We start from the raw sequence: 25,389 nt of genomic DNA on the forward strand, positions 1-25,389 counted from the left end.
CTGAACATAAACAAAGAGTATGAAAGAAAGTAACAGGTGGATCCTAATAAATAAACTTCCCACTCAAACGCCCAGGAGGGTGCATGAAATGTCTTCTAAACCAGACGACATCAGCTGGCCTCCCAAGGGCCGATGACACTTCTTAGCCCCCTCCCTGCAAGCCTCAGTTCTGCATTACCCCCTCTCCAGGCCGGCGCACCCTCTCTGACGGTTCCCGAAATCGGCAGTTAACACGTGACCTTAAGCATGTGCCGAGTTACATGCAAACTCAATTTTGTTGACGTGGCCATGATCGAATCATCATCTCGTAATGGGAGAGCTGCGCGTAATCATCAGACATTAAAACAGTTTATTTCTGCTTCCAGTCTGTGATATTCTTCAAACAAAAATGACATCAGCTTCAGTGCCTGATCCCGATACAAAACAAACAAAACAACATAAAAAGACACCATTTGCCAAATAAGTTATTTGTTCCTAAGAGTATCAAAAGTGCAAAATATTCACCTTCTTTTCAGATCTGTCTCAAAAGCATAATTATCCTCCTTGACAAATCAGACAGACTCAGCAGCTGCCACGCTGCGTTTGTTTTCAAGGGACGATGTCAGGTATTTGGATGTGAGCAACGTTTCATCTGTAAAGAGCTGTGCATCAGCTTTTAAAGAATTTTACTTTAAAAAAAAAAGTCTGAATGTTTGCTTCTAATCCCTTTTCTCAAATAAAGCAAATCACTTAAAACATAATCAGGTCCCATTTCTTTTTATATCAGGAAAACATTTATATACTGAATGAGGAGGAAATAAACCTATTATTTGAAAACTACAACCAAATTTTCATGGTGAAGTGATGGCAGTGAGACCGTGGAGCCTACTGAAGTTGGGGCAGTCCTGCTCACTGAAATTGCTTAGTAGGAGCTGACGACCTCTATGTCAGACCAACTGTGCAACAGACATCTGGGCAATAAAAAAATATTTTTTAAATGGGCGTGTATTCTACAGAGACTTGTTTTAGGCCAGTTTTCATCCCATCTGCTAAACATGATGCATAGTCTGTATCAATGAGAAAAATCTACCTTTAAAAACATCAATGTTGTCAGTTTAAAGATATTCAAAGACTAGGACGGTAACTTGAAACCCAAATTGGGTCTGAGTGATGACACATATCAGAAAGGGGAATCAGAAAGGGAAATGGTGGCATTGGGTCTGAGTGATGACACATATCAGAAAGGGAAATCAGAAAGGGAAATGGTGGCATTGGCTGAGCATGACAACGGCTCATCCATTTGACACAAAAGTAAACAAATTCATGCAAACAACATTCTGGAGGGAAGGCCTGGTGGTCAAGGGTAAAGTTCAATTTAAAATAAAACCTCACTAGCATCCTCTTGGGGGACGTACCTACCAAACCATAAACAGATCTGTACAATTTTTGGACTGAGATATTTGCCAGGAATGTTTCCAATCCTATTATCACTTTCCTGTCCTAGTACAGATGGGAGGCGCAGCTCTCTGAAGGTGCTTTTTATTTTAATGATAGAAATTTTTTAAATGAACAACTCTGGGGAGTTTTTGGTTTTCAGAAATTAAGGTCAGGAATTCCATTAGTATCAGAATTTAAAAATGAAAACCTACCACTGAACCCAAGTACGAGCAACCTGGCCATAAAAGACGCAGCAGAGACTTTTCAGGACTGGTGCCATCAAGGGGCCAAACGAATCCCTTGGTCACTTCTGCCTGGGCCGGGTGCCATGAGAGATGGCAACAGAGTGAGCATCCGTTTTTAGAGGATCATGCGGAAAAATGAAGCCTGGCAGTGATTTATTTTTTTTTAATAAAGCTATAGATCCCATTAAAACTATAGGAATTCCTGGACCCAAATAATTTACTACTTGCTACTGTAGCTCGACATTTGAATTATTCAGGATCCAAATGGTTTAATTTAAAGCTATTATAATTAAAGAAAATACTAACTTATTTTGCCCCATCGCTGATTTTGACCCTTTACTTTACAAAAGGGCAATCTGCTCTCACATTTGAACAGACCACTCTTTGAGGCTGTCCAGACTCCTTTGGTGGCTTTGCCTTAAAAAGAAAAGGTAAGCTCACTAAGTGGCTGGTGTGATTCAGCCTGGAGCCCGTCGCGCAGCGGAGCTCAGCAAGCTGGGGTGCTGATGATAGGTCTGAGCCTGTTACTGGTGAAGCAGTTGTAAGGTAAGAGTGAAAACAATTAAGATGAACCATCAAACATAGGCCAGAAGCTCAAAGTAAGCCTTTTGCAAAACGGGAATCTAGAACAAGTCTTGGTTGACTTGTCACAAAGAGGACTTGAAGACACAGCACTCTTAGGGTGACGGTGTTCAAAATACAGTTGCTGAGGAATGCTCGGTTCCTTCATACACAGACATGTCTGATATTACTAAAGAGACACCCCTGGAGGGAAGAGGTTCCTCGCGCCTGACTCACGGCAGGTGAATAATGTGTCTTCAGTTTAACATCTACTGGCTTATAGCAGCTTATCTCTACGTTCAGAGAACAAGACTACGAGTTATGGCTCCTAATATCCATCCCCTAAAATCGACAGAGGCAGAAAGGCATCTGAAAACGTACACGTGAAGGGCTCAAAGCCATCACAGTCCTCCTTGCCGTGTGGACCCCTCCCCGGCTCTAGCTAGTGCTGTGGAGGCTGCTATAATAAGACACTCACAAAGGGGTCACTTCAGTCACAGCCCAGCCCTCCCTTCCCTTGTCTTGGGAAGAAAACCAAACTCATGTGCAGAACCCCTAATCATCCGTATTCTTTTAAAACTGTGGCTGACAGACTGCTGTAGGGGGATACCCCCAAAATAGACTTTTAGCCACTTACTACCAGGAAAACCACAAAATGTAAGATTGCCTGGAACTAGGCCTCTTTCAGGATGCAGGGCCTAGAAGCTGCTGTGGGTTGTTCCACTGTTACAGCATGCACCGTGGCAGAGGCACAGCGGGGGCCAGGAGGCGGGCAGAGAGGGCAAGGAACAGACCCGACCAGCACGCCAGGCTCCTGAGGGTCCGTCCGGGTCCTGCTGCAGCGTTGAGCTCTGTGCTTCTCCCACAGCACAGAGGCTGGACAGGGGAGGGTGGCATGTGCACGTGACGGGGACAACAAAGGAAGAGGGAAGGAGCAGTCTGTTTTAAATAGTGCGGCATTCAAATGAGGGAAAAAACCCAAAGGAAGATATTTTGACCTAGGGAATTCAACTTGTGGTGCTTTTCACTCCTAGGTTAGAAGAGGACAAAGGAAAGATTCTTCTAGCCATTGTTCTAGAAGAATAATCTAAAATCTATACTCTGTTCATTGTGATAGTTTGAGTCCTGAAAATACCTGTTCACAGGGGCCTGTTAAACACTCTGAAGAGTTCACGTCTCTTTTTGAAGTCCTCTCAGTCTAGCTCAGGCCATGACGGGATATAAAACCTCTGTAAGGAGCCTTCCAACAGGCGCTCCATCCACAAGGACAGCTTGCTCAATTTTCCTTTGATGGGCCTGGATCCAAGGCCACTGGAAGACTTTCCTCGAGATTCACCCGGATGGAGGGAAGAGTCAAGATCACTGCAGGACCCCATGGCTTCCTCCTCTTCGACCGTTTTCTGGGGCTTGAAGAGGCAGAAGTATTTCTTGTGGCCGTTCAGAGCCAGGACATACCCAGTGTAGTCGCGCTCCATGAAATGTTTATCATACTGGTTTGGAATCGGGGCTGCATCTTGAGCAAACTCTAATAAGTATTCTAGCCACTCTCTGTGTTTATCTAGACTCAGGAAGGAGAAGTGTAGGCAGCTGCTCCTGTAGGAAGAACAGAATGAGGATTGAGGGCATTTCCGAACATTTAATTGCAGGGAACATAAATACCTCAGTCAAACTTCAAATAACAGGAAAAGGCTTTGTGTTGGATGGGGCCCGACTACAGAAGAAATGCAGGATTTCTGTGGGAGCTGGGGGGCTCCTACGGCAGCTGCAACATGCCACTCATCCGTTTCCCCATCCCTTGCTGGGTGTCACGTACGTCACCCTCAGAGTCTGGTTTCAGGAAAATACACAAAAGCTAGAGAATGGTCAGTGTCCTGAAAGGGCTCAGGGAAGGTGACTGAGGCAAGCTCTTCTGTTCAGAACCAACAGAACATGAAATCAAGGGGAGAACAGGTCCCCGCACAATGGCTTAGATTTCCAGATTGGAAAGGTCACAGCCAACAGCTTGCTGCACAAATAAAGTCCCTCAAGGTCAAAGAGGACAGGACAGAATTTCCCTCTAGTGCCCTCTTTACCTAAATGTGCATGTTCTTTCACACACACACACACACACACACACACACACACAAGCTTACCCAGTGAACGTGTAGACCTCCAAAGCGAATTTCTGCAGTAGGCTGGTCTTGGTGGAATTTGACAGGATGAGGACCACGTTCATGTGGCCTGGCCTCAGGCGTACCAAGTTACTGGTGTATGTCACATCTGTGAGTTCTGTTACCTCCACAAAGCCTTTTTTAGGAATCTTGCTGTAGAGAAATATTGAGGAATTAAGATGTTATCAGGACAGGGGAACGCCATTACTTTTAAAAGGAACAAGCAGAAGAAAATGCTACGTCCTAACAAGACTAGACATGTTATTTAATAGTCTTAAGCCTGACACGCTGGCAGGATGGGGATGACCCCGACCAGGTAATCCCGGGCCTATAAAGAGCCTTTCAGATGCTGCCGTTCAGTCGGCGCAGAAGCGGCTTCAGGAGGGGACGAAGGTCGTCAACACAGTTATGGTGACGCACCATTCTCTGCTTCCGGCTCATCTAGCGTCTCTTTGACCTGCTTCTTTGCTGCCTGCCCTCATTATTAAATCTGGGATTGAGAAACCGAAGGTACTGAGTGGAAGATGACTAGTCCTGTGTCTAAATGCCTGAGGGCCTCCTCAGCAGCCACTGATCGGCAGCGACCTTTCCCTGTATCCACGTCTCACACGAAGGGGAGGGAGCGGCGTTCTTAGGTTTACTCCATACGCAGACGCCGCTTCCTCAGACCACACATCTGCCAGGCTGCTGCTGATGGTGGGAGGGGGGGGGGTTGGTGTTTTGTGAGAGAAACCTGCTGTTTTCTTTGGAGAAGCTTGGCTCAGTCTTCCCGGCCTTCTCATGGGCTTCCTCTTTATCTGGGGGGTTTGACTCTCGCTCATCGTTTGAGTCACTAAAGTAAGAAAAAAGGAGTTTTACTAAAAAAGCGTACCAACAACCCTGGAGGCTTGGGGCTCGCCCTTCCGAAATCGCACTGGGAAGCACGGACGCCTTTACCTGAAAGCCTGAACGATGACGGTGCCAAAGAGGATGAAGAGGGCAGAGAAGACCAGCGACAGCAGGGGCATCATTTCCCGCCTAAAACAAAGTTAACAAACTCGGCTCAGCTCTAGCTGGGTTGCTGTGATGTGTCCATTAATGGTTTCAGGTTTCTTCTCTCTGGCTCAAAAAAACCACAAAACCCAAAAGAACCCCCTAAACAACCCCAAACCAAAATGCCTTCATATCAATAAACACTTTCTAATTTCACGCAAATAGAGGGTTTTTTGGGGGGAGTCGTGGAGGTGGGGAAAGCAGAGATTCTTTTTTCCTTACTGTTCTAATTCACAGCTTACGCTAAAGGTTGGATTTTGTTTCTCAGTATAACAGGCTGTGCTTAATAAATTCTGCAGAAGGAAACAGAGGGGTAACAAAAACTTCAGTTGTGAACATGGAAGAACATACTGATGTTGCGGGCAATTTCACTGACTAAAAAGTCTATGGAATTATTTCCTTTATTTTAATAATTTTTTTCTGGCCAGAATAATTCAGATGTAACCCAGAGCGACGGAGTAGGGAGAAAAAGTTGACTTTTCAAGATTTTCTCTAGGATCGGCGCTCTAATTTTATTCACCTACAAACAGCCATCAGAGGCACTGTGCGGGGGGACAGGAGTCACAGACATGAACGAGGAGTGGTCTGCCCCTCAGGAGCTCACAGGCTTCTTGGGGTGGGAGCGGGACAGCCCTCCTCCTCTGGTTAAGTCACGCATCCGTTTTACATCTATATGCTGGAGCCCACGTGTGTCAGGCCAAGGAGTGGCACCAGGGGTACCCCGGTGCAGAGGACAGCCCCAGGCCCTGCTATCTGCAAGGGCAGCCAGGGTGATCCTTTCTTTCCCAACTAGTGGGAAAGGGTCACTCAGCAAATATAAAAAATGTGAAGTTACTGAAAGAGAGGAAAAAGGGAACAGCTGTTGAAAATGTGTAAACATTCTTGCACTTGCCTACACTGAGTGCACACTGAAATCAAAGAACAGAGTCTTTTCAAAAGCAGAACAGTGGTCCTGGTATTAATGGAGGAAAAGAAATTCAATCCAGCAATATTCCTACCAGTTGTTGTGAAATATGCTATCCCAGCAGTCTGAGATGTAGTCAGAAGCAGAGTATAGCCACCGAAGGAGAAAAATCTATTGAGAGAAAATGGACGATGGTCAGGACTGAATCCCTGAGTCCTAGGGGGAAGTCCCTGCCCCCAACTCGGTGCTGTTGCCGAACCTCCGCGTGGGCCCTGGGAGCTCAGGAGCCGTGCCCGGAGCCCACTCTCCCGGGCCACATGCTTACAGGGGCAAGTTCATCGGTCAAGTCGGGGAGCACAGCTTCCGAGGACAGCAGAGCTGGGTCTTTCCGCAGTTGGTCGAGACAACCCAAAAGGATGAATTTATCGCTCTCACTGCCCGTCCAGGGATCCTCCAGGGTTTTATATACCACCCTTCCTGCCGTGTTGCGCCTCTCTAAGATAGCCACCTGCGAGACAGAGAGAAAACCATTAGAAGTCTCAAAAGAATGGTCAGTTATTGTTGTTCCGATTTTTTTTCAGGGAGGATGGAAAAAAGAGTCTAGTGAAGCCAGCAATAAGCTCAAACACAGATACGCACGAGTATAAAATATCTGCAAGGGATTTAAATTTTTCCTTCAAAAGAAATTATTTTTATGGCAACTTTCCAAAGCTTTTGTTAGAAGTTAAAGCTCTTTCTTCTCAACAGACTTTGTTTTATAACCTTTGGCTTAATATTATACTGAAGGAAATCTTTGTTTTTTAAAAAGATTTTCCATGATTACCAAAATAATGAAAAAGAGAAGAATTTCGTGCTTCTGTCGAGTGATGACAAAGGAGGGAGAGGAAGGAGAGACGAGGTAGGCTGAAGCACAGGAGGGAGGAATTCTGAAAGCATATTCCTGGCAGCCTAAGGAAGATTGCACAAACTGGGTCCTGCAAGACTAGACCTGCCATGGGGAAGAGCTGCTGACAGGGACTGACGCACTTTAATCTGTACTCACAGGAAAGATGCTTTCTGTGAAGGTCCAAGGCTAAAAACCTAGGAGGTGAAATCACCAGGGCAAAAGACTGTTTTAAGGGTAGGCTTTCAAAACAGGCTCAGAGATTTCTGTATTTCCTGGGATCTGTATTCAAAACTCCTGAGGAAGGAGGAAACAGAATCAAGTGCCATGTGCTCGTGAAGTGCTTGGGGTCAGAGAGAATCCAGGACTCACCGCTGACTTCCCTTTAAAGGTGTCACTGTCCGGTAGTAGGGTGTTGGCAAACTCCTGCTGCCGATTGCTGTAGACGTGCACGAATCTCACTGTGTCCTGTGTGTTTGCCAGGGCAAAGGACAGGAAGGCCTCAAAGGGTCTGCTTAACTTGCTAGCTTCGGCGGTCAGTAAAACCACACAGTACCTGCACAACAACCAGAGACAAGACTTCATAACCAGTCCCCAAGGCCGTAGCTGGAAGCTGTGACGGCAGGGGAAGGTGAAGAAGAGGTTGTGCTCATCTTACAGAGGCGAACACATTTTATTAAGGAAACTGTACCCTGCAAGTTTCTAATGAGAGAAGATTTCGAGGCCATTAATGACCTGCTTCTTTTCCACACTGGTGAGGTTTTCCCCAAACCAAACTTTACAAAGTTTAGGAATTTCTTTTAAGGCAACGGTCACTGAAGCCTCGATGCAGGGGGCCCTTCAGAAGCCATCTGCTCAAGTTCCTCCACCGCAGGCAGGGCTGGCCGATGCTGTCGCAGGCCCGAGGCTGCTGAGCCTCATTCTGAAGGGCTTCCTGTGCAATGGTCCCAGTGGAAAGTGAGCTAATCATTCATTCAGCCGCCCAAGTATTTACTGAGCACGTACTATATGCCACGTAACACAGACAACAAATAAATAGATACATCGTGATAAACAGTGGCAAGTGTTATGGAAAAAAAACAAAGAAGAGAAGGGCAGAGGGAGAGTCCAGGCTGGGTTGGGAGTCACACTCCGTTAGACAGGCTGGTCAGGGAAATGTCACCTGCGAAGGTGATGTTTGAGCAGAGACCTGAATGAAGTGTGCCATAAGAGGAAATGGGGTCAGAGCATTCGAGGGAGACAGCACTGCAAGTGCAAAGACCCCGAGCTGGAGTGGGACTTGATCCAATTCAGTTTTGGGAAGATCCCTGGCTGACGTGTGGAGACCTGGCTGGAAGGCTAACACGGTGGTCTCGATGAGATGACGGGGGCCTCTTCTGGGGGGCAGTGGTAAAGAAGGTGAGAAGCGAGTGGATTTGGGGTATTTTTTAAAGGCTGTGTAACTAACAATCCTTAAAGTCTAGATACTCTTCTTTATGTTCAATTAAAGTCCTTCTTCTCTCAAGTCTGTAAAGGAATCTGAAAAGTCTGGAAACGGGAATTTTCTTATTTTAAACAATATTTTAGTTATATTTTCAAATAATATGATCAACATGTTTTCCTTTCATATCCAGACAGCTTTCACAGATGAAACAGCCCTGAATTTAAAGCCACTGATTCGTTAATCTGAAAGAGGTATAATAAATATTTTCCCTGTATTTCCAAACTTTTTAGACACTCTGTATGAATAAGTATGCCTCAGCCTTCTCATCCCCAGCTAACTATTTTAACATTTCCCTAGTACCCAACACTTCCCTCCTGTATAGTCATTATCCTGACTCCACTCCAAGACCCTCTCCAAGGCCAGCAAAGACTCACCCTGTGTGGAATACTCTAGTAGGAACAGTAACTCTCTCATATTCCATGCTTCTTTAAAGTGCCTTAGTCTCTGCCTGACAGCTGACTGACGTCTACTCATCCTTCAGGTCTCAGCTGAAGTGTTACCTCTTAGGGAGACTGTCTCTCACCCCTAGGCCAGGTTGGCACATCCAATAATTTGGTCCTAGACTAGCACACCCTACCACTATCACAGTTGTTAGTCAATATTGTTAAGTGAAGACTAACTTCTGACTGTCACAGGTAGACGGTAACTGCCCTCTAGTAAAATCCACACGCCCCTCTGTTGCGGTGACAAGCAGAGGCAAAGCCTTGAGTCCTTACTTCCTCTGTCGGTGAGACCGCTTCACAGGGCAGAGCTCTTGGAACAACTTCTGGCTGGTGAGCCTGGTTGCCAACAGATACTTGTTCTGGGTGATGAAGTCGTCAATGACCTGTTTCTTCAGACCTCGGGCCTGCAGAAAAACCAAGGAAGGGTTGATTTTTATTCAGTTTTCTCACTGCAAATGGGCTTTACTTACACACTTAATAAAAATGTGGCTGAGCCTGGCTAAACCAATACAACCAAATCAGACAGACCTGTTTGAGCAAATAAAACACGCAGTTATCCATTTCAACAATGCAGGGCTGAAAGCAACGATGCAGCTGTCTCGGTCAAAAGGAAAATCGAGTGATCTTTCCACTGGAAAACTTTCGGATACTGTTTATGCTGGCAGATTTAAAAAGTTAATCATTTTGAATTTTAGGCAAATTTACTTCCATTCAAGATTCGTAGCAAACTGAACAATTAAAAATAAACTCCAAAGTAACAGTGTTACTCAGTATAAAAGGCAGACTACAAAACTGCATGATGACCTCTGTTATTACCAACTTTCATACATTTTGAAGGATTTAAATTATATATAGCAGGTTCTCTGACCACAGTTAACCTAGAAATCAATACATAAGGTAAACCAGAAAATCTCTTTATGTTTGGAAATACTTTGGGATGCAGAAAAAGTAGTACTGGGAGGGTACTGTTAAAATGCATGTAATAGAAAAGAAACTAATGAACTAGACATTTATATCAAGAAGTTAAAAAGAAACAGCAAAAATATGAAAGTAGAAAGGAAATAATAGAGATAAAAATAGAAATCAATGAAACAAAACAAACATATAACAACAAGAATTAACAAAACCAAAATTGGTTCTTTAGAAGAGCTAAATAAAGTTGATAAACCTCTGGTAAAACCAATCATGACGAGAGAGAAGGCACGGATAACTATTACCAAGGATGACAAGGAGGAATCGTTACCTATGCTGCAGAAGTTAAAAAACAGAAAAAGCTGTTTAAATCTGAAAATTTAGGGGCTGGCCCAGTGGTGCAGTGGTTAAGTTCACATGCTCCACATGGCAACCCATGGTTTGCAGGTTCAGATCCTGGGCACAGACCTAGCACCGCTCGTCAAGCCACACTGTGGCAGCATCCCACATAAAACAGAGGAAGATTGGCACAGATGTTATCTCAGTGACAATCTTCCTCAAACAAAAAGAAGAGGATCAGCAAACAGATGTTAGCTCAGGGCCAGTCTTCCTCACACACACACACACACAAATCTGAAAATTCAGATGAAATAGAGAAATTTCTAGAAAAATACAGCAATATCCAGAGGGAAAAAAAGAGAAAACTTAAATAGTTCTATAACCATTAAAGAAGGTGAATCAGTAGTCAAAAATCTTTCCTTAAACACAAGTGAAGGCCCAGATGGTTTTATAGATGTTTTCAACCAAACTATCAAGGAAGACAATCCAATATTATATAAAGTCTTTCTGAGAGTAGAACAAGGGAGAACATACCCCAACTCATTTCATGATGCAAAGCCCCAGGTGGCCATCAGAAGAGAGAAGTCAGAAGTCAATCTCATTTCTGAACAGAAATGAACAAAAGTCCTAAACAAAATGTTAGCAAACTGAATCCCACGTACTGAAAGCATAATATAAATCAGGATCCTGTTGGGTTTATTTAATGAATGCAAGTTACGTTTAACATTAGAAACTAAATTAATATGATTTAGCACATTACAGAAGATTAAAGAAGAAAAAAAACAGGATAATCTCAATATACATGGAAAAAGTATTTGATAAAAATCAATACCATTCATGAATAGAAGGGAACTTCCATCATCTGATAAAGGATATCTACAAAAAGCTTTCTGCAAACATCATCCTTGTAGGGGAAATGGAGATCGAGAACAAGGATGCCCCCATCACTACATTTCTATTCTATGTCGCACCAGAGGTCGGCAGTAAGGTAAGAAAAAGAAATGAAACAGGGCTGGAAAAAGCAGCAGCAAAATTGACATTAATCTCAGATGACATGATTGCATACTTACTAAATCCAAAAGGTGACAGAGATGAATTATTAAAATCAATAAGAGAGATTAGCAAGGTTGCTGGATACAAAGTCAGTATTTAAAAAACAATTATATTACTTAATACCAGCCAACAGAAAAAGTAGTAAAAAAAAGATGCCCTTTAAAAAAGTATGAAACTATGCAGTACCTAGAAATATGCTGGAAAGAAATACGGTATTTATGGAGAAGAGTATAAAACCTTATGGAGATACAGTACAGAAGACCTAAACGAAACAGATACGATGTTCATGGGTTGGAAGGCTCCATTTTGTCAAGATGTCTCTTCTCCTCAAACTAATTTAAAGAATCAACACAAACCCAGTAAAACTCCAACAGGGGTTTTTTGGTTTGTTCTGATGGAACTTGACAGACAGAACTGAAAATGTAAACAAAAAGTACAAAAGACCAAGAGGAGCTAAGATGCTTCTGAAGAGACTCCTTCCCCACCAAAACCCAAAAAACAAAGTGAGAAGGGTTGTCTACCGGGTATCAAGACCATTTCCAGATGGTTTATACTTAAATAGAAAAGGCAAAACTATACAGCTTTTAGAAGTTCCATGAGAAGAAAATCTTCCCTATCGTGGCGTATGGAAAGATGTCTTAAATAGTAAAGAAAAAGAACCAATCATAAGAGGAAATATTGATGCAAGTGAATATATTAAAAGTAAGAACTTATGTTCATCAAAAAGTCACCAAATACAAGAATATATTCATAGCATCATTAGTCAAATAACCACAAACTGGGAAGACCCAAATGTCTGTCAACAGTAGAGCGGACAGATACGCTGTGGCATATTCATACCAGGCTCCACAGATGACACACGTGAACCTCACAAACAAGCTGACAGGAGCCAGACGCAAGAGGTATACGCTGCATGACTCCATGTGCATAAAATTCAAAACCAGGCAAAACTAATCGCTGCTGTTGGAAAACAGGACCGCGCTGACCCTTGGGAAGGAGGAGGAAGAGGGCACCTTCTGGGGTGCTGACAATATTTTATCTCCTGACCCAAGTGCTGCTAACGTGAATGTCCTCGCTCCGTGATAATTCACTGAGCTCTACACTTCTGCTTTGTGCACCTTTCTACGTGTGCATCGCACTTCAGTAAATAATGTAAAGGGAGGGACCACAGAAAGAATGAAAAGACAAGTTACAGAATGGGTGAAGATGTTTGCCACACATATCAACGATAAAAGAGGAGGGGAAAAAGGCTATAACACACAAATAAACTTCTACAAATCACTAACAAAAAGGCAGATAATCCAGTAGAAAAAAAGAGTAAAAGACTTGACAGGCATGTCACAAAAGGGGAAATCCAAAAGGCCCAGAGACAAATGAGAAGGCACTCAGCTTTGTTGTAAATAAGGGAAACGCAAAGCAAAATCACAAGATACCATTACATATTCCGTCAACTCAGAAAAATTAAATTGGCCTAGTGTTGGCAAGGAGGTGGAGCAACAGACCGCTCACACGTGACTGGGGGAAATGCAAATCGGCACCATCACCTTGGAAAACACATCATCTAGCAAAGTTGGAGATCTGCATATTCCAGGGCCCAGCAGTGTTGCAACCAGATGTACCTAGAGCAACAGATCTCAAATTTTTTGGTCTCAGAACACCTTTACACTTTTCAGAATTATTGGGGACCCCAAAGAGCTTTTGTTTATGTGATTTTTATCTACTGATATTTATTAGATACATTATAAATTAAAAGAGAAACTTAAAATATACTTAATTCATTTAAAAATAACAGCAAACCCATACAAGTTAACACAAATAACATTTTTAAATGAAAAATAATATTTTCTAAAACCAAAAATGTTTAGTGAGAAGAGAAGCACTGCTTTACATTTTTCCAAATCTCTTTAACGTCTGCCTTCACGGAAGAGACAGGAGGATTCTAATATCTGCTTCTACACGCAACCTGTAGTGATAGATTGTTTCGGGTGAAAAATCCAGCCTTATGCAGATATATAATTGGAAAAGGGAGGTTTATTTTAACAGCTTTTTCAGATAACTGAGGATATTCTTCTTTGCCACTACACCAAAACTTGATAAATGGCAATGTCTTAAAGGTCAGCTGCCATGCAAATCCAATGAACTTCTAATACTGTGTTAAATGAAGATTCACTGACCACCTTGCACTGAGAATGGGTCTTTTACTCACGTGTGATTTTGTAATATCGTGCATCAGTCATTTGGAAAATATTGGTTCACTGATCTTCCAAATGCTGAGGAATTTTATTAAACACATCAAAAAAATCGTATGGATGCACCAATCTCATCAGAAAGTTTTGAGATGCTGTCAAGGTCATGGTGGCCAATACAAATTTTTCAAAATTGTCATTTTCTCAGAAGCTTAAATTTTACCACCGGCAGCAAACATTGTCAGTTGTTTCCCTTAAACTGCTCACTTCACTCATTTTTGAGAACATGTCTGCCAAATACCCAAGTCTGAATAACCGTAGTAGTCTGTCAGTTATTCTTTTTTTTTTTTTTTTTTTTGGTGAGGAAGATTGGCCCTGAGCTAACATCTGTTACCAATCTTCCTCTATTTCGTATATGGGACACTGCCACAGCATGGCTTGATGAGCAGTGTGTATGCCTGCACCCAGGATACATACCCATGAACCCCAGGCTGCTGAAGCAGAGTGTGCAAACTTAACCACTCGGCCACCGGCCAGCCCCTGTTGTCTGTCAGTTATTCTTTCAAGTAAAAATGATGTTCTGTCTTAAAAAAGTGGCTAGTTCAAAACTCGAGTTAAGCAACCACACAAATGCTTGTCCTCTAGACAATCTTTGTACCTGGGCAAGCGGCTGAAGTGCTTTATGCACACCTCCCATTCCGTCACACAGGAGATTAAAAATACCAAGAAGAGGTGAACTCAGGGGCAGTTTATTGACTGATTCAATTTACCCTTCTTACTGCTTCATGAAGGCTATTGAGTGGCATGAGTGCTGTTTCTGGTTGTTTCTACGGCAAGGGCTTAGGAGCAAAGAACACACGCCCACCAGCAGCCGGCTGCCCAGGCCTTGGCTGTGCACTCCGCTGTGCACAGGTGGCTCTGCCCACTATTGCTTGTGCACCATCAGTGCAAGCGTCAATACAAAGAAAAAGGACAAATTACGTCTTCATATCATGAAGACAGTTTTGATCTCACAGACTCCCTTACAGGGCCTTTGGGACCCCCCTCAGGGGTCGGTGAGCCACATTCTGAAAACCGCTGTCCCACAGAAGCGTGTGCATGGGTGCACTGGGATACACACGACGTCCATGCGGTACTGCTCCTAAAGCCCCGAAATGTCCATCAACGGAAGACGGAGTAAACACACTATAATGTGGCATAGACACTATACAGCAAATGAAAACGAGGGAACTAGAACTACACGAAACAACCGGTGCCACTGTGTTACACTCAGCCACTTGCTGTTGGGAGGACCCGGTTTATAAGCACACATTTATATCCATAAAGAGCAAACTGGTAAAGCATCCACTGTACCAGTAATTTTGTAAATGTGTTTGACTTACAATTTTCTCCAGGGGATACATAAATAACAATTCTCAAGAGTATAAGCTATTACTAAAAAGCAATTTAAGAAATCTCCATAGATTAACCTTGGATTGAGACGATCTTCTCTCTCCAACTGGGCACTTGTTCTCTTCCTGACTCTCTCTCAGTCCTTCTCAGTCGCCACGAGGTACCCCCTCTTTTGCTGGTGGTTGCCCAGAGTGTGTCCATGGCCCCCTCTCTCCTTACTTTACAGACCAGGCCTGGGAATCTCCCACAGTCAAGACTTCAACCTCTAACCGGTCACTGATGACCCACCAATCTCTGTCCCCAGCTCACCTGCCTTTCCTGAGATCCAGATGCCTAGACCCCATGCCTGATGGACGTCTCCCCTTCGATGCCCCATAGGCAGCTCTAAGTCAAAATACCCATAACTGAATTTATTATCTTGTCCCTAAACAAGCCCTTCTTTCCCTACTACCTACTTTCCCATCCGGTCTGCCACACACGACATCGTTCTCCTGTCCCCAGTCTCAGGGACCCTCCATGTTCACCTGGCACTGAGTTTACGATACACCTAAGTGAGGCATCCATGAAGATGGATGGAAACTGCCTTTAGGTCTCTCTCCTCTCCTGACTTTGAGTTGCTTGAGGACAAAGACTACCTCTGGATGTCAGAGCTGGCTCTGTATTTACTACGTAGCAGGCAGGAAATGAAAGGTTTCTGAGTGAATGAAATAAAGGATTTTATAGAATTTCTTGTTCTCATTCTAGCCTCCTTTCAAAGAAGGTAAATCAAAGGGTCCTTGATGATTGTTTAAAAAAAAAACATTAAAAAATACAATAACACATGTTTATTATAGGGGCTTTTGAAAACTTAAATATTAAAATAACATATAATTCTACCATCAAGAGATAACTACTAACGTTTTCATGTATTTACTTCCAGTTTTTTCCTATGCACCTGTATGCACACCCACAGATCACATGTTACGAAATTGAGATGAATGTTTAAACTGTATATACAGTTGATATGTGCTGAGATCTTTCAGTCTCTGTGCTTTGTCTGTTTCAATTTTCAGTCTCCTACAGACTTCATTTAAATGATTAAGTTGGAGAAATTAGTTACTATGTGTTTTGCCCGGCTCAAAGTGAAACTCAGGTCTGAGACGACCACAGATAGAGTTGAGACCTGATATATGTTGAGGGACCTCAACTTTGCACCCTGTTTGTTCTTTAACATTATGCTATGAAAATCATCCCCATCATTAAGTACCCTTGAATTGCCATTTTAAATGGGTATATAACAGTCCCTGTTTGGGATATTCCAGTAATTATCTACTGTTGGATATTTGTATTTCCTCCCCATTTTCGCTGTTATGGATATACTTAATGTCTCCGTATGTAATTCCTCGTCTGAGTTCCTGTTCCCTTAGGATAGATTCCTAAAGGGGAACCTCATTTCCCCCAGGCCTACACTCAAGTATCATCTTAATGAGGCCCTTCTTGGCCAGTCTGCCTTAAAAATGGGAACCTTCTCCCCCCAATACTCCACATTCCTTTCCTGCCTTTTCTCCTTGGCACTTATGACCATATAACAGACTACATATAATAAAGTATGTTATACTGATGGTCTGTCACTTCCACCAGAACATGGGACAGGGAGTTCTGCTGGTTTCCCCAGCACGGAGAGTAGCGTTGGGCACAGAACAAGGACTCAGGAGTACTCTTTTGCTGAATGAATGTAGGCAATTGATACATTATCACCCAACTGCTTTCCTGAAAACCTGGAAACTTCTGAAGCTTCCTCCAGCAAGGCAAAAAAAAGGGTGCTTGTTTCTCTACATTCTCAATACTACTGAGTATTTTTATTTTGAAAATCTTTAACAATTTGATGGGAGAAGAAATAAATTTGCCTTTCTTTGATTATATAATGAGATCCAATTTCTTTTTTGAACATCAATTTTTAAAAAGTGATTATTAAATCTCTTCTCAGAATCTCATTCATATTCTTAGCCCATTTTTCTTGGGAAGTTTTATTAAAAAATTTTCTTTATTAAGGTGAAATTCATATAATACAAAATTAACCTTTTTTTTTCCTGAGGAAGATTTGCCCTGAGCTAACACCCATTGCCAATCTTCCTCTTTTTTTCTTTTTTATGTGGGCTGCCACCACAGCATGGCTGCCAACAGACAAGTGGTGTAGGTCTGTGCCTGGGATCTGAACCTGGGCCGCCAAAGCAGAACATGCTGAACTTAACGACTAAGCCACTGGGGCTGGCCCAAAATTAACCATTTGAAGTGTGCAATTCAGGGGCATTTAGTACATTCACAGTGTTGTGTAACCATCACCTGTATCTAGTTCCAAAACATCTTCATCCCCCAAAACTCTGGACCCATGAAGTGGTCTCTCTTGGGAAGCTGTGGGTTGATCTCCTTTTTGTTTTTGAGGAAGATTAGCCCTGAGCTAACATCTGCTGCCAATCCTCCTCTTTTTGCTGAGGAAGACTGGCCCTGAGCTAACATTTGTGACCATCTTCCTCCACTTCATATGTGGGACACCTACCACAGCATGGCTTGCCAAGTGGTGCCATGTCTGCACCTGGGATCTGAACCAGTGAACCCTGGGCCACCGAAGTGAAACATGCGCACTTAATGGCTGCACCACCAGGCTGGCCCCGATCTCCTTGATTAAAAGCAGCTCATTAGAAATTAAAGATATTAATTGCTTTTATATTGGTTGTAAATATTTCCCCAGCTTGCTGTTTAACTTTAAAATTTTAGAACTTATAATCAAGTTACTAAGATTTTCCAACAAGATTTTTCCCAATGCTTTCAGCCCTTCCTTATCTTAAGATCAGATAAATATTCCCTTATATGTTCTCTAAGTTAGTTTATGGTTGTCTTTTTTTTTTTTTTTTAAAGATTTTAATTTTTTTTTCCTTTTTCTCCCCAAAGCCCCCGTGGTACATAGTTGTATATTCTTCGTTGTGGGTCCCTCTAGTTGTGGCATGTGGGACGCTGCCTCAGCGTGGTTTGATGAGCAGCGCCACGTCCGTGCCCAGGATTCAAACCAACGAAACACTGGGCTGCCTGCAGTGGAGCACGCGAACTTAACCACTCGGCCACGGGGCCAGCCCCTACGGTTGTCTTTTTTTTCTTTTTTATTATTATTTTAGATATAACTCAAATTTATTTTTGTAATTTATTTTATTCCTAAAATTTATTTTAGAATAAGATTATTGATTTTCCTTTTTTTTTCTTTTTTTTTAAAAGATTTTATTTTTCCTTTTTCTCCCAAAGCCCCCCAGTACATTAGTTGTGTATTTTTAGTTGTGGGTCCTTCTAGTTGTGGTACGTGGGACGCTGCCTCAGCATGGCTTGATGAGTGGTGCCACGTCCGTGCCCAGGATCTGAACTGGTGAAACCCTGGGCCACTGAAGCAGAGCGCGCCAACTTAACCACTTGGCCATGGGCCAGCCCCAGATTATTGATTTTCTAACAGGGGCAATTTAGAGGTAAAAGATTATTATTTATTATTCTATCACTGTGGTAAGATATACATAACACAAAATTTACCATTTTAACCATTTTCAAGCGTATAATTCTGTGGCATTAAGTACATTCACATTATTCTGCAACCACTACCACCATCCCTCTCTAGAACCTTTTCATCTTCCCAAACTGAAGCTGTACCCATTAAACACTAACTCCCTACTTCTTCCTCCCCCGGTCCCCGGCAACCACCATTCTGGACTGGCAGCCACCATTCTACTTTCTGTTAAAAAATTATTTTTTAAGCAAAATAGGACCAAATCAGATGAAAAACAAACTTTAAAAAACAATTCTGTACCTCTGCAGGAAGAAATTAAAGACTAGTTTCTCCTCCTTACCTGCTTTGTTCAATTTTGCTGTTTATTTATATGAGATAAAATGTGAAAGCAATCTTTTTTTTTTCAGGAAGATCAGCCCTGAGCTAACCACCGCCAATCCTCCTTTTTTTGCTGAGGAAGCCTGGCCCTGAGCTAACATCCATGCCCATTTTCCTATACTATATATGTGGGATGCCTACCACAGCAGGGCATGCCAAGCGGTGCCATGTGCGCACCCAGGATCCAAACCGCTGAACCCCGGGCTGCGGAGAAGTGGGACATGAGCACTTAACCGCTGTGCCACCGGGCCGGCCCCGAAAGCAATCTTGAAACAAGGTGACCCTCACGTACCTGGATGGCATCTGCAGGCTTGTTTGTGTGTTCTTTAAAGACCAGGATGGTGGGGGCATAGACGTTGACGTTGTACTGTCTCGTCATCTCTTCCGCCCCTCTCAAACCGACATATACATATCCAAACGATACATAATCTTTGTACGCAAAAGCAGTCAACTGTTAGGGCATAATAGAGAGGAAGAAATTAACCTGACAGCACTGCATGTAAACTACAAACCAAGTGTGACTTGTTCACATCAGCGGATAGAGATGAACGCTAGCTTACACAGCCCGCTGGGGCTGCCACACCTTTGGACCCTTGTGGGAAGTCTATGGTGTTCCGTGCACAAAAACTGTACCAACAAAGCTAAATACAACTAACTCTTTCTTCACAGCTAGAGCAAAATATTCATCTTACTGACATCTACACTGGGTGGGAGGCATGGCGCATTTGAGGAATGACCTGTACCCCAATTACGCAAGATGGCAGTGACCATGCCAGCGGTTACATGGGATACCTCCTCTCCCATCTCACGTCACAGTGGCGACCAGAGGTGTGCTGGAAGCGCAGTACCAGGCGTCACTCAGAGGGCCGCTGTGGAGAACGACAGGCTTCAAGGGAATCGATACTCAGTACGCGGTAGGAGACTTTGGGTAGGTTATACAACCACTCTAAGCTTCAGTATCTTGGTCTAGAAAATGGGGCTAATACCCGTATCGTTGGGTATTCTGAAGACTAAATGCCATTATGTATGTGGAAAGCCCTAGTGGCATCACTAGGTGCTCAATATATGGTGGTTAAGGCCAATTTCTGGTCTTCAAACATTTCTCACAGAACGAGCTACTACTTACAAAAAGGACAATCAGGTTACAAGTTCTTTCCACCAAAATAAGAGGAAACATGACCCCAGCCTCTGAAGTACCTTGTACAGCAGCGGCACAACGGGCATTTGGTCAAATAGGAGGACGTGTGGTTTATTCTCTTGCTGCCAGCCGGACAGGAATCTGACATAATTTTTATTTGTAACCTTAAATTGAAAAGAGGGTGTTAGTTTCAATATTTAATTTTCAATAACTGTATTATAATCCAGACTGGAGATAATTAAACAAAGTCAAATATGTGTAAAAGATTGTTTTATAAAAAAGAAAAAATGCAGACAACTAATCTTTTGTCATCATTTAACTAAAACTATTTAAAGGAACAGAGAAATTGATTTCATATTTTCACATGTTCCAGCTCTTACAGACTCGAACTCTTACTATTTATGCCTTAAATTAATCCTGAGAAAACAAGTAAAAAACATGAATAAATCAAATTTCTATCTAGAAATTTTTCATAATTTAAATAGTTTATCAAAATAGTTTATTTTTCGACTCTGCTTCCAGAATGATCTATATAAAACCTGAATCTGATCACTTCACTCCTCTGCTCCTTCAATGGCTCCATCACCTGCAGGCCAAGGCCCAAGTTCCTTAAAGGGGTGTCAAGGCTCTGAGGCCCTCACAGTGAGATTTCTGTCAACCCCTCTAAACCTGGTCCTCTCTGCTCACTAATGACACTTCATACAAAGCAGGCTGTTGCGTGTCCCAGACCTCTGCCTGCCTGGAACCCATTCCTTACTTCTCTCCCCTCACGTGGCAGACTCAGGACAGGGTCATTTCTGCCAGGAAGCCTTTCCCAACTCTCTATGTACGATGGGCTCTTTTTTTTTTTTGAGGAAGATCAGCCCTGAGCTAACTACTGCCAATCCTCCTCTTTTTGCTGAGGAAGACTGGCCCTGAGCTAACATCCATGCGCATCTTCCTCTACTTTATATGTGGGACACCTACCACAGCATGGCGTTTGCCAAGCGGTGCCATGTCCACACCCGGGATCCGAACCAGTGAACCCGGGGCCACCTGAGAAGCGGAACGTGCGAACTTAACCGCTGCGCCACTGGGCCGGCCCCTACGATGGGCTCTTAACATATTGGATGGAAATAATCACCCACCAGGCAGGGAGCTCCTTGAAAAGCATCCTCAGCACCTGTCATAGTGCCTGACATAGAACAGATAGTTTATAAACGTTTGAGGACCCTCAGGACAACCTATCATTGTTTTAGGAGCCTACAGTGCTCTCTGACAATTTCCTTTCAAGCTAACTCCAATAAATGCTTCTTCTGTGGATAATGATAATAATCCTTGTGAGAAGGTATATGAATAGCGCATGGAGAAATACGACGGAAATGTCTGTACTTAGTATTGTTAAAGGAATGAATCATTTAAAGCAAAATAAGAATCCAGCTCTAGTTCCTCTGATCCCTAAGCTAAGATACTGAAAGAAAAATATTAGATGCATCTTAAATATAAAAACCATAAACTAGTATGAATTCTTTGTGCCTGGCTTCTTTAGCTCAATCTTTTGTTTGTGAAATTTATTCATATTGTTGCATTACTCTAAGTTTTGAAAGTTCCAAAAATAATAGCTGATTTCATGGTATCTGCTATTTTCTATAGATATATGATCATTATATATATAACCAAATGTAATTTAATTTGAATACTTTCATAAGACAAATACCTTCAAATGAATAAATCCATGAGTTGGAAAGAAATCCTTCATCCTATGTTGTGATCTCATTTTTTGTTTAGAAAATAAGACTCACTGTCATTTTAGGCTCAGATTCCCACAACAGTATAAATCTTCACAGTGGTTATTAACAGGGATGAATTCTCTCAATCTGTGCTTCATTTGTTTCAAACTTCAGTCTCCTACAGACTTCCTTTAAATGATTTAGTGTGAGTTATTAATTAATTACTATGTGTCTTGCCCTGCTCACAATGAAACTCGGGTCTGAGATGACGGCAGACAGAGCGCAGGGCAGTCAGAAGTTCTGGGCACCCTGTAAACCACTCTCCCAGATTTTCCTCGACAGGTACTTACTTTCTCCACCAAGTTCCCCGGAAGAAGACTCTCTACAAACTGTCGGAGGTTCTCGCGGACAACTGCGTTATGGAAGAAGGAGATTTTCCCGTTTATGATTCCTAGGATGGAGGGTGTGCTGTGCGCTCCCAGGTGATGGGCCAGGCGTCTCTCGTACCCGGCATGGACCACGCCGATTCCCACACCTGCGAGTAGGGAAGAGTTACATGAAGCCTTTTCACGCCCCCATGGCAGCTAAAGAAATGCTGCTAAGTAATTTTCGGTGTGAAATAGTAGGAGGGGATGTCTTTCCTAATGCACTGTCTAGCATCCTTTCACTGCTGGAACTGTAAATCGGTTCAGTTTTTCTGCAGAGTAATCTCATAATATTTAAGAAGAGCTACAAATTTTTATATCTTTTTTATAATTTTGGGAGTAGATTACGAGGAAATACTTCAAAAGAAAAGAGAGCGATCTGTTCACAGTGTTCCTATTCATAAAGAAAAAATCTGCAAATAATCCAAGGGTTCTTCAACTACTTAGCAATGGTTGAAAAAAACCTATGATTTATTGACAGAAGTCATAGTCTTCTCACTCTTCAGAGCATGTCTCTCTTTTATATAGAGAGAGATTTTAGAAAATACAGATTTCTAAAAAGAGAAAGAAATTAAGCTAAAATCACTCAAATGCCATAACCCATATCACTACTGTTAATATTTTGGTATCTATCCATATTTTTTCTTATACAAATAAGTGTATGTGTGTGTGTCTGTATACACACATGTATACATAAAACAGGATCGTCTAATACTTCTTTCACATAATATTTGAATAACTTTTCTTCATCTTTCATTCAACCAATATATTTGGAGGACCCAGTGGAGATAAAATACTAACAGCCAGTAAAAACACTTTTTCTCCTGCATGTCTAACAGACTTCTCGAGCTTAACATTCCCCAAAAGAACTGCTCATCTCCTCCTTCAGACTTGCTCCACTCAGGCCTTTGCCACTTCGCTTGATCGCAGCACCCTCCCTCCCATTACTCAGGCGGAAAATCCTGAGTCATGTTCAACTTCTCTCGTCTCTCACATCCCACATCCAATCTGTCAGTGGGTCTTGCTGGTGCTGTCTTTAAAATATACCAGAAATTCCACCATTTTCCTCTACTTTCGTGATACTCCCTCCCTGAGTCATCATCGCTCTTCCCTGGTTGCTGCAGTACCCTCCTAAATGGTGCCCCTGTTTCTCCTTGTCCCCTGCAGCCTGTTCCCAGCATAGCAGCCAGACTGTTCCTTCTAAAGTATAAGCACAGATCACATCACTCCTCTGCTCAAACCCTGAAGACTCCCCGTTTCACTCGGAATAAAAGCCACACTCGTCACAAAAGCCGACAAGACCCTCTGTGATTTGGCCCCTGGCCCGCTCTGATCTCCTTCCTCTCCTAATCCTAACACTCACCTCGCTCCAGCCCCAGCATCCTTGCTCTCCTTTCAACGCTCTGGCAGCCCCTGCCATAGGGCCTTGGTGCTGGCTGTTCCCTCTGCCTGGAGTATCTCCCTGACATCTGTGTTGCTGACTCCTTCACCACCTGCGAGTCCTCCTCAATGAAGCCCACCCGGCTCCCATATTTAACTGTGCTCCCCACACTCAGGATCCCCCTCAACTCGCTCACCTTCCCTTTTTCCATAGCAGTTACCATCTTCTAACATCTCACACACTTTCCTTATTCTGTCGATTGCTTCTCGTCTGTCTCCCTCTGCTAGAAGGTAAGCCTCATGAAGGCAGGATCTTTGTTTAGTTCTCTGATGTACCCCGAGCACCAGCACAGAACGTGGCACACAGCAGGAGCTCACTGAAACTGGGCCATCAATCTATTTAACCGATTCCTTACTGTTGCACTTTGATGTTCCTTTTGCCTTTGACCATTATAAGGAACGTTTTGATGGGCTTCCTTGTACATCTTTGTATACACATCTTCGTGCCCTTGTGTGATTATTTCCTAGTTAAACTCCAAAAATGGAATTGCTGAGGAAATGGACTGGCTCACAAACATAACACTTTAAAACTGCTGAGTATACAAACAAATCTATCTGCAGGTCACCTGACTGTGACCCTTGAAGAATCTCAAGGTACGGAAAGGAGGAACCTTAGACACCACACAGTCCACTCCCCTCATTTTACAGCTAACGTAAAAGATTCAGAGAGGTTAAGTAATGTATCCCCGTTTGCAGAGCTGGTAAAATTGCAGAATAAGAATCCAAACTGGATGTTCTAGAGCCAAGTCTGGTACATTAGTAAATCACATTAGAGGCAGTGAAATAACTACGGAACAGCGTGAATATAGTAAGAAGGATGTGAGCAGAAGAGAGAACAAGAGTATAGCAGGCGCATATACACTGAGAGATTTGGTCTTACGTAAAGTCAGAAGAAACACCACCTAGGGAGGTCAAGTGGCCACACAGCAAAGGCCCAGGGGTGGAATGACCACGTCTTGAGCCCTCTCTAGTTAGAGCTTTATATACAGTGTACTTTTCACACTCACAAACACCCTGAGTGGTAAGGACTGTTAGCGTCATGGATGAGGAAACTGGGGGTTGGAGAGGCTGAGGAAAACTTACCTGGCTTCACAGTTAGTGTGCACCCAGGCCCAGCTGACTGCAAAGCCTGGCTCCTTCCTGTCTCCAATGACCTCTTCTAGCCTAGGTTTTGAAGACTGGAGGGCTCAATTTCTTAGAGGCCAACTCACCCTAATCAACCTTACCAGGGATTACCACCAAGACCAGATGCCAATTTATTAACAGATCCCAGGGAATATGCACCTTTCCAGTAACTGCATCATTCAGGGTACCCGCTACCAGATTTGGGGACACACAGGGACCAGAATCAGTAATCAGAAAGATGGCTGGTGGGCCTGGAATCAGGACAAGGGGCACAGGCAGTCTTGGGAGAGCAAAGGCAAACTGAAGAGATCTTGTGCCCTTGCTGTTCAATGTGCTCTTCCCCTAGATGCCCCTGAAGCTCCTGCTCGCCCCTTGCGGGCCGCCTTCTCAGCGAGACCTTCCTCATCTGCCCAACTTCGCACTGCAGCCTCTCCCCTGCACTCCCCGGTGCCCGCCCCGCTCCGCCGCACTGTATTGCCACAGGACAGAGAGCACGTTGTATTTATTTGTTTGTCTCCCTTCACCAGAATGGCAGTTCTGTGAGTGCAGGGATTTCTGGTTATTTTGTTTACTGCTCTATCCTTAAGATCTAGAACAGTTCCTGACACTTAGTAGGCACTCAACTTTTTTTTAAACAAATAAATGAATCAAG

At 43.1% G+C, this 25,389-nt stretch overlaps 1 protein-coding gene across 2 annotated transcripts in view; it reads right to left on the reverse strand.

Annotated features, from left to right (window-relative positions):
• Positions 1 to 38: 38 nt before the first annotated feature.
• Positions 39 to 25,389, reverse strand: part of DNAJC16 (DnaJ heat shock protein family (Hsp40) member C16) — a 38,407-nt gene continuing 13,056 nt past the window's right edge. For both annotated transcript variants that reach the window (XM_046662587.1, XM_046662586.1), the window contains 11 exons: positions 22,098 to 22,282; positions 20,098 to 20,202; positions 19,193 to 19,351; positions 9,391 to 9,521; positions 7,564 to 7,747; positions 6,634 to 6,816; positions 6,403 to 6,479; positions 5,309 to 5,389; positions 5,106 to 5,204; positions 4,355 to 4,525; positions 39 to 3,815 (listed from right to left, as the gene is read on the reverse strand). In XM_046662587.1, the coding sequence (XP_046518543.1) occupies positions 3,416 to 3,815; positions 4,355 to 4,525; positions 5,106 to 5,204; positions 5,309 to 5,389; positions 6,403 to 6,479; positions 6,634 to 6,816; positions 7,564 to 7,747; positions 9,391 to 9,521; positions 19,193 to 19,351; positions 20,098 to 20,202; positions 22,098 to 22,282 (1,775 nt within the window). In that variant the 3' untranslated portion in view covers positions 39 to 3,415. The remainder of the gene's footprint in view (positions 3,816 to 4,354; positions 4,526 to 5,105; positions 5,205 to 5,308; positions 5,390 to 6,402; positions 6,480 to 6,633; positions 6,817 to 7,563; positions 7,748 to 9,390; positions 9,522 to 19,192; positions 19,352 to 20,097; positions 20,203 to 22,097; positions 22,283 to 25,389) is intronic.

This window comes from Equus quagga, chromosome 5 (assembly GCF_021613505.1).
Source record: "Equus quagga isolate Etosha38 chromosome 5, UCLA_HA_Equagga_1.0, whole genome shotgun sequence".
NCBI lineage: Eukaryota > Metazoa > Chordata > Mammalia > Perissodactyla > Equidae > Equus > Equus quagga.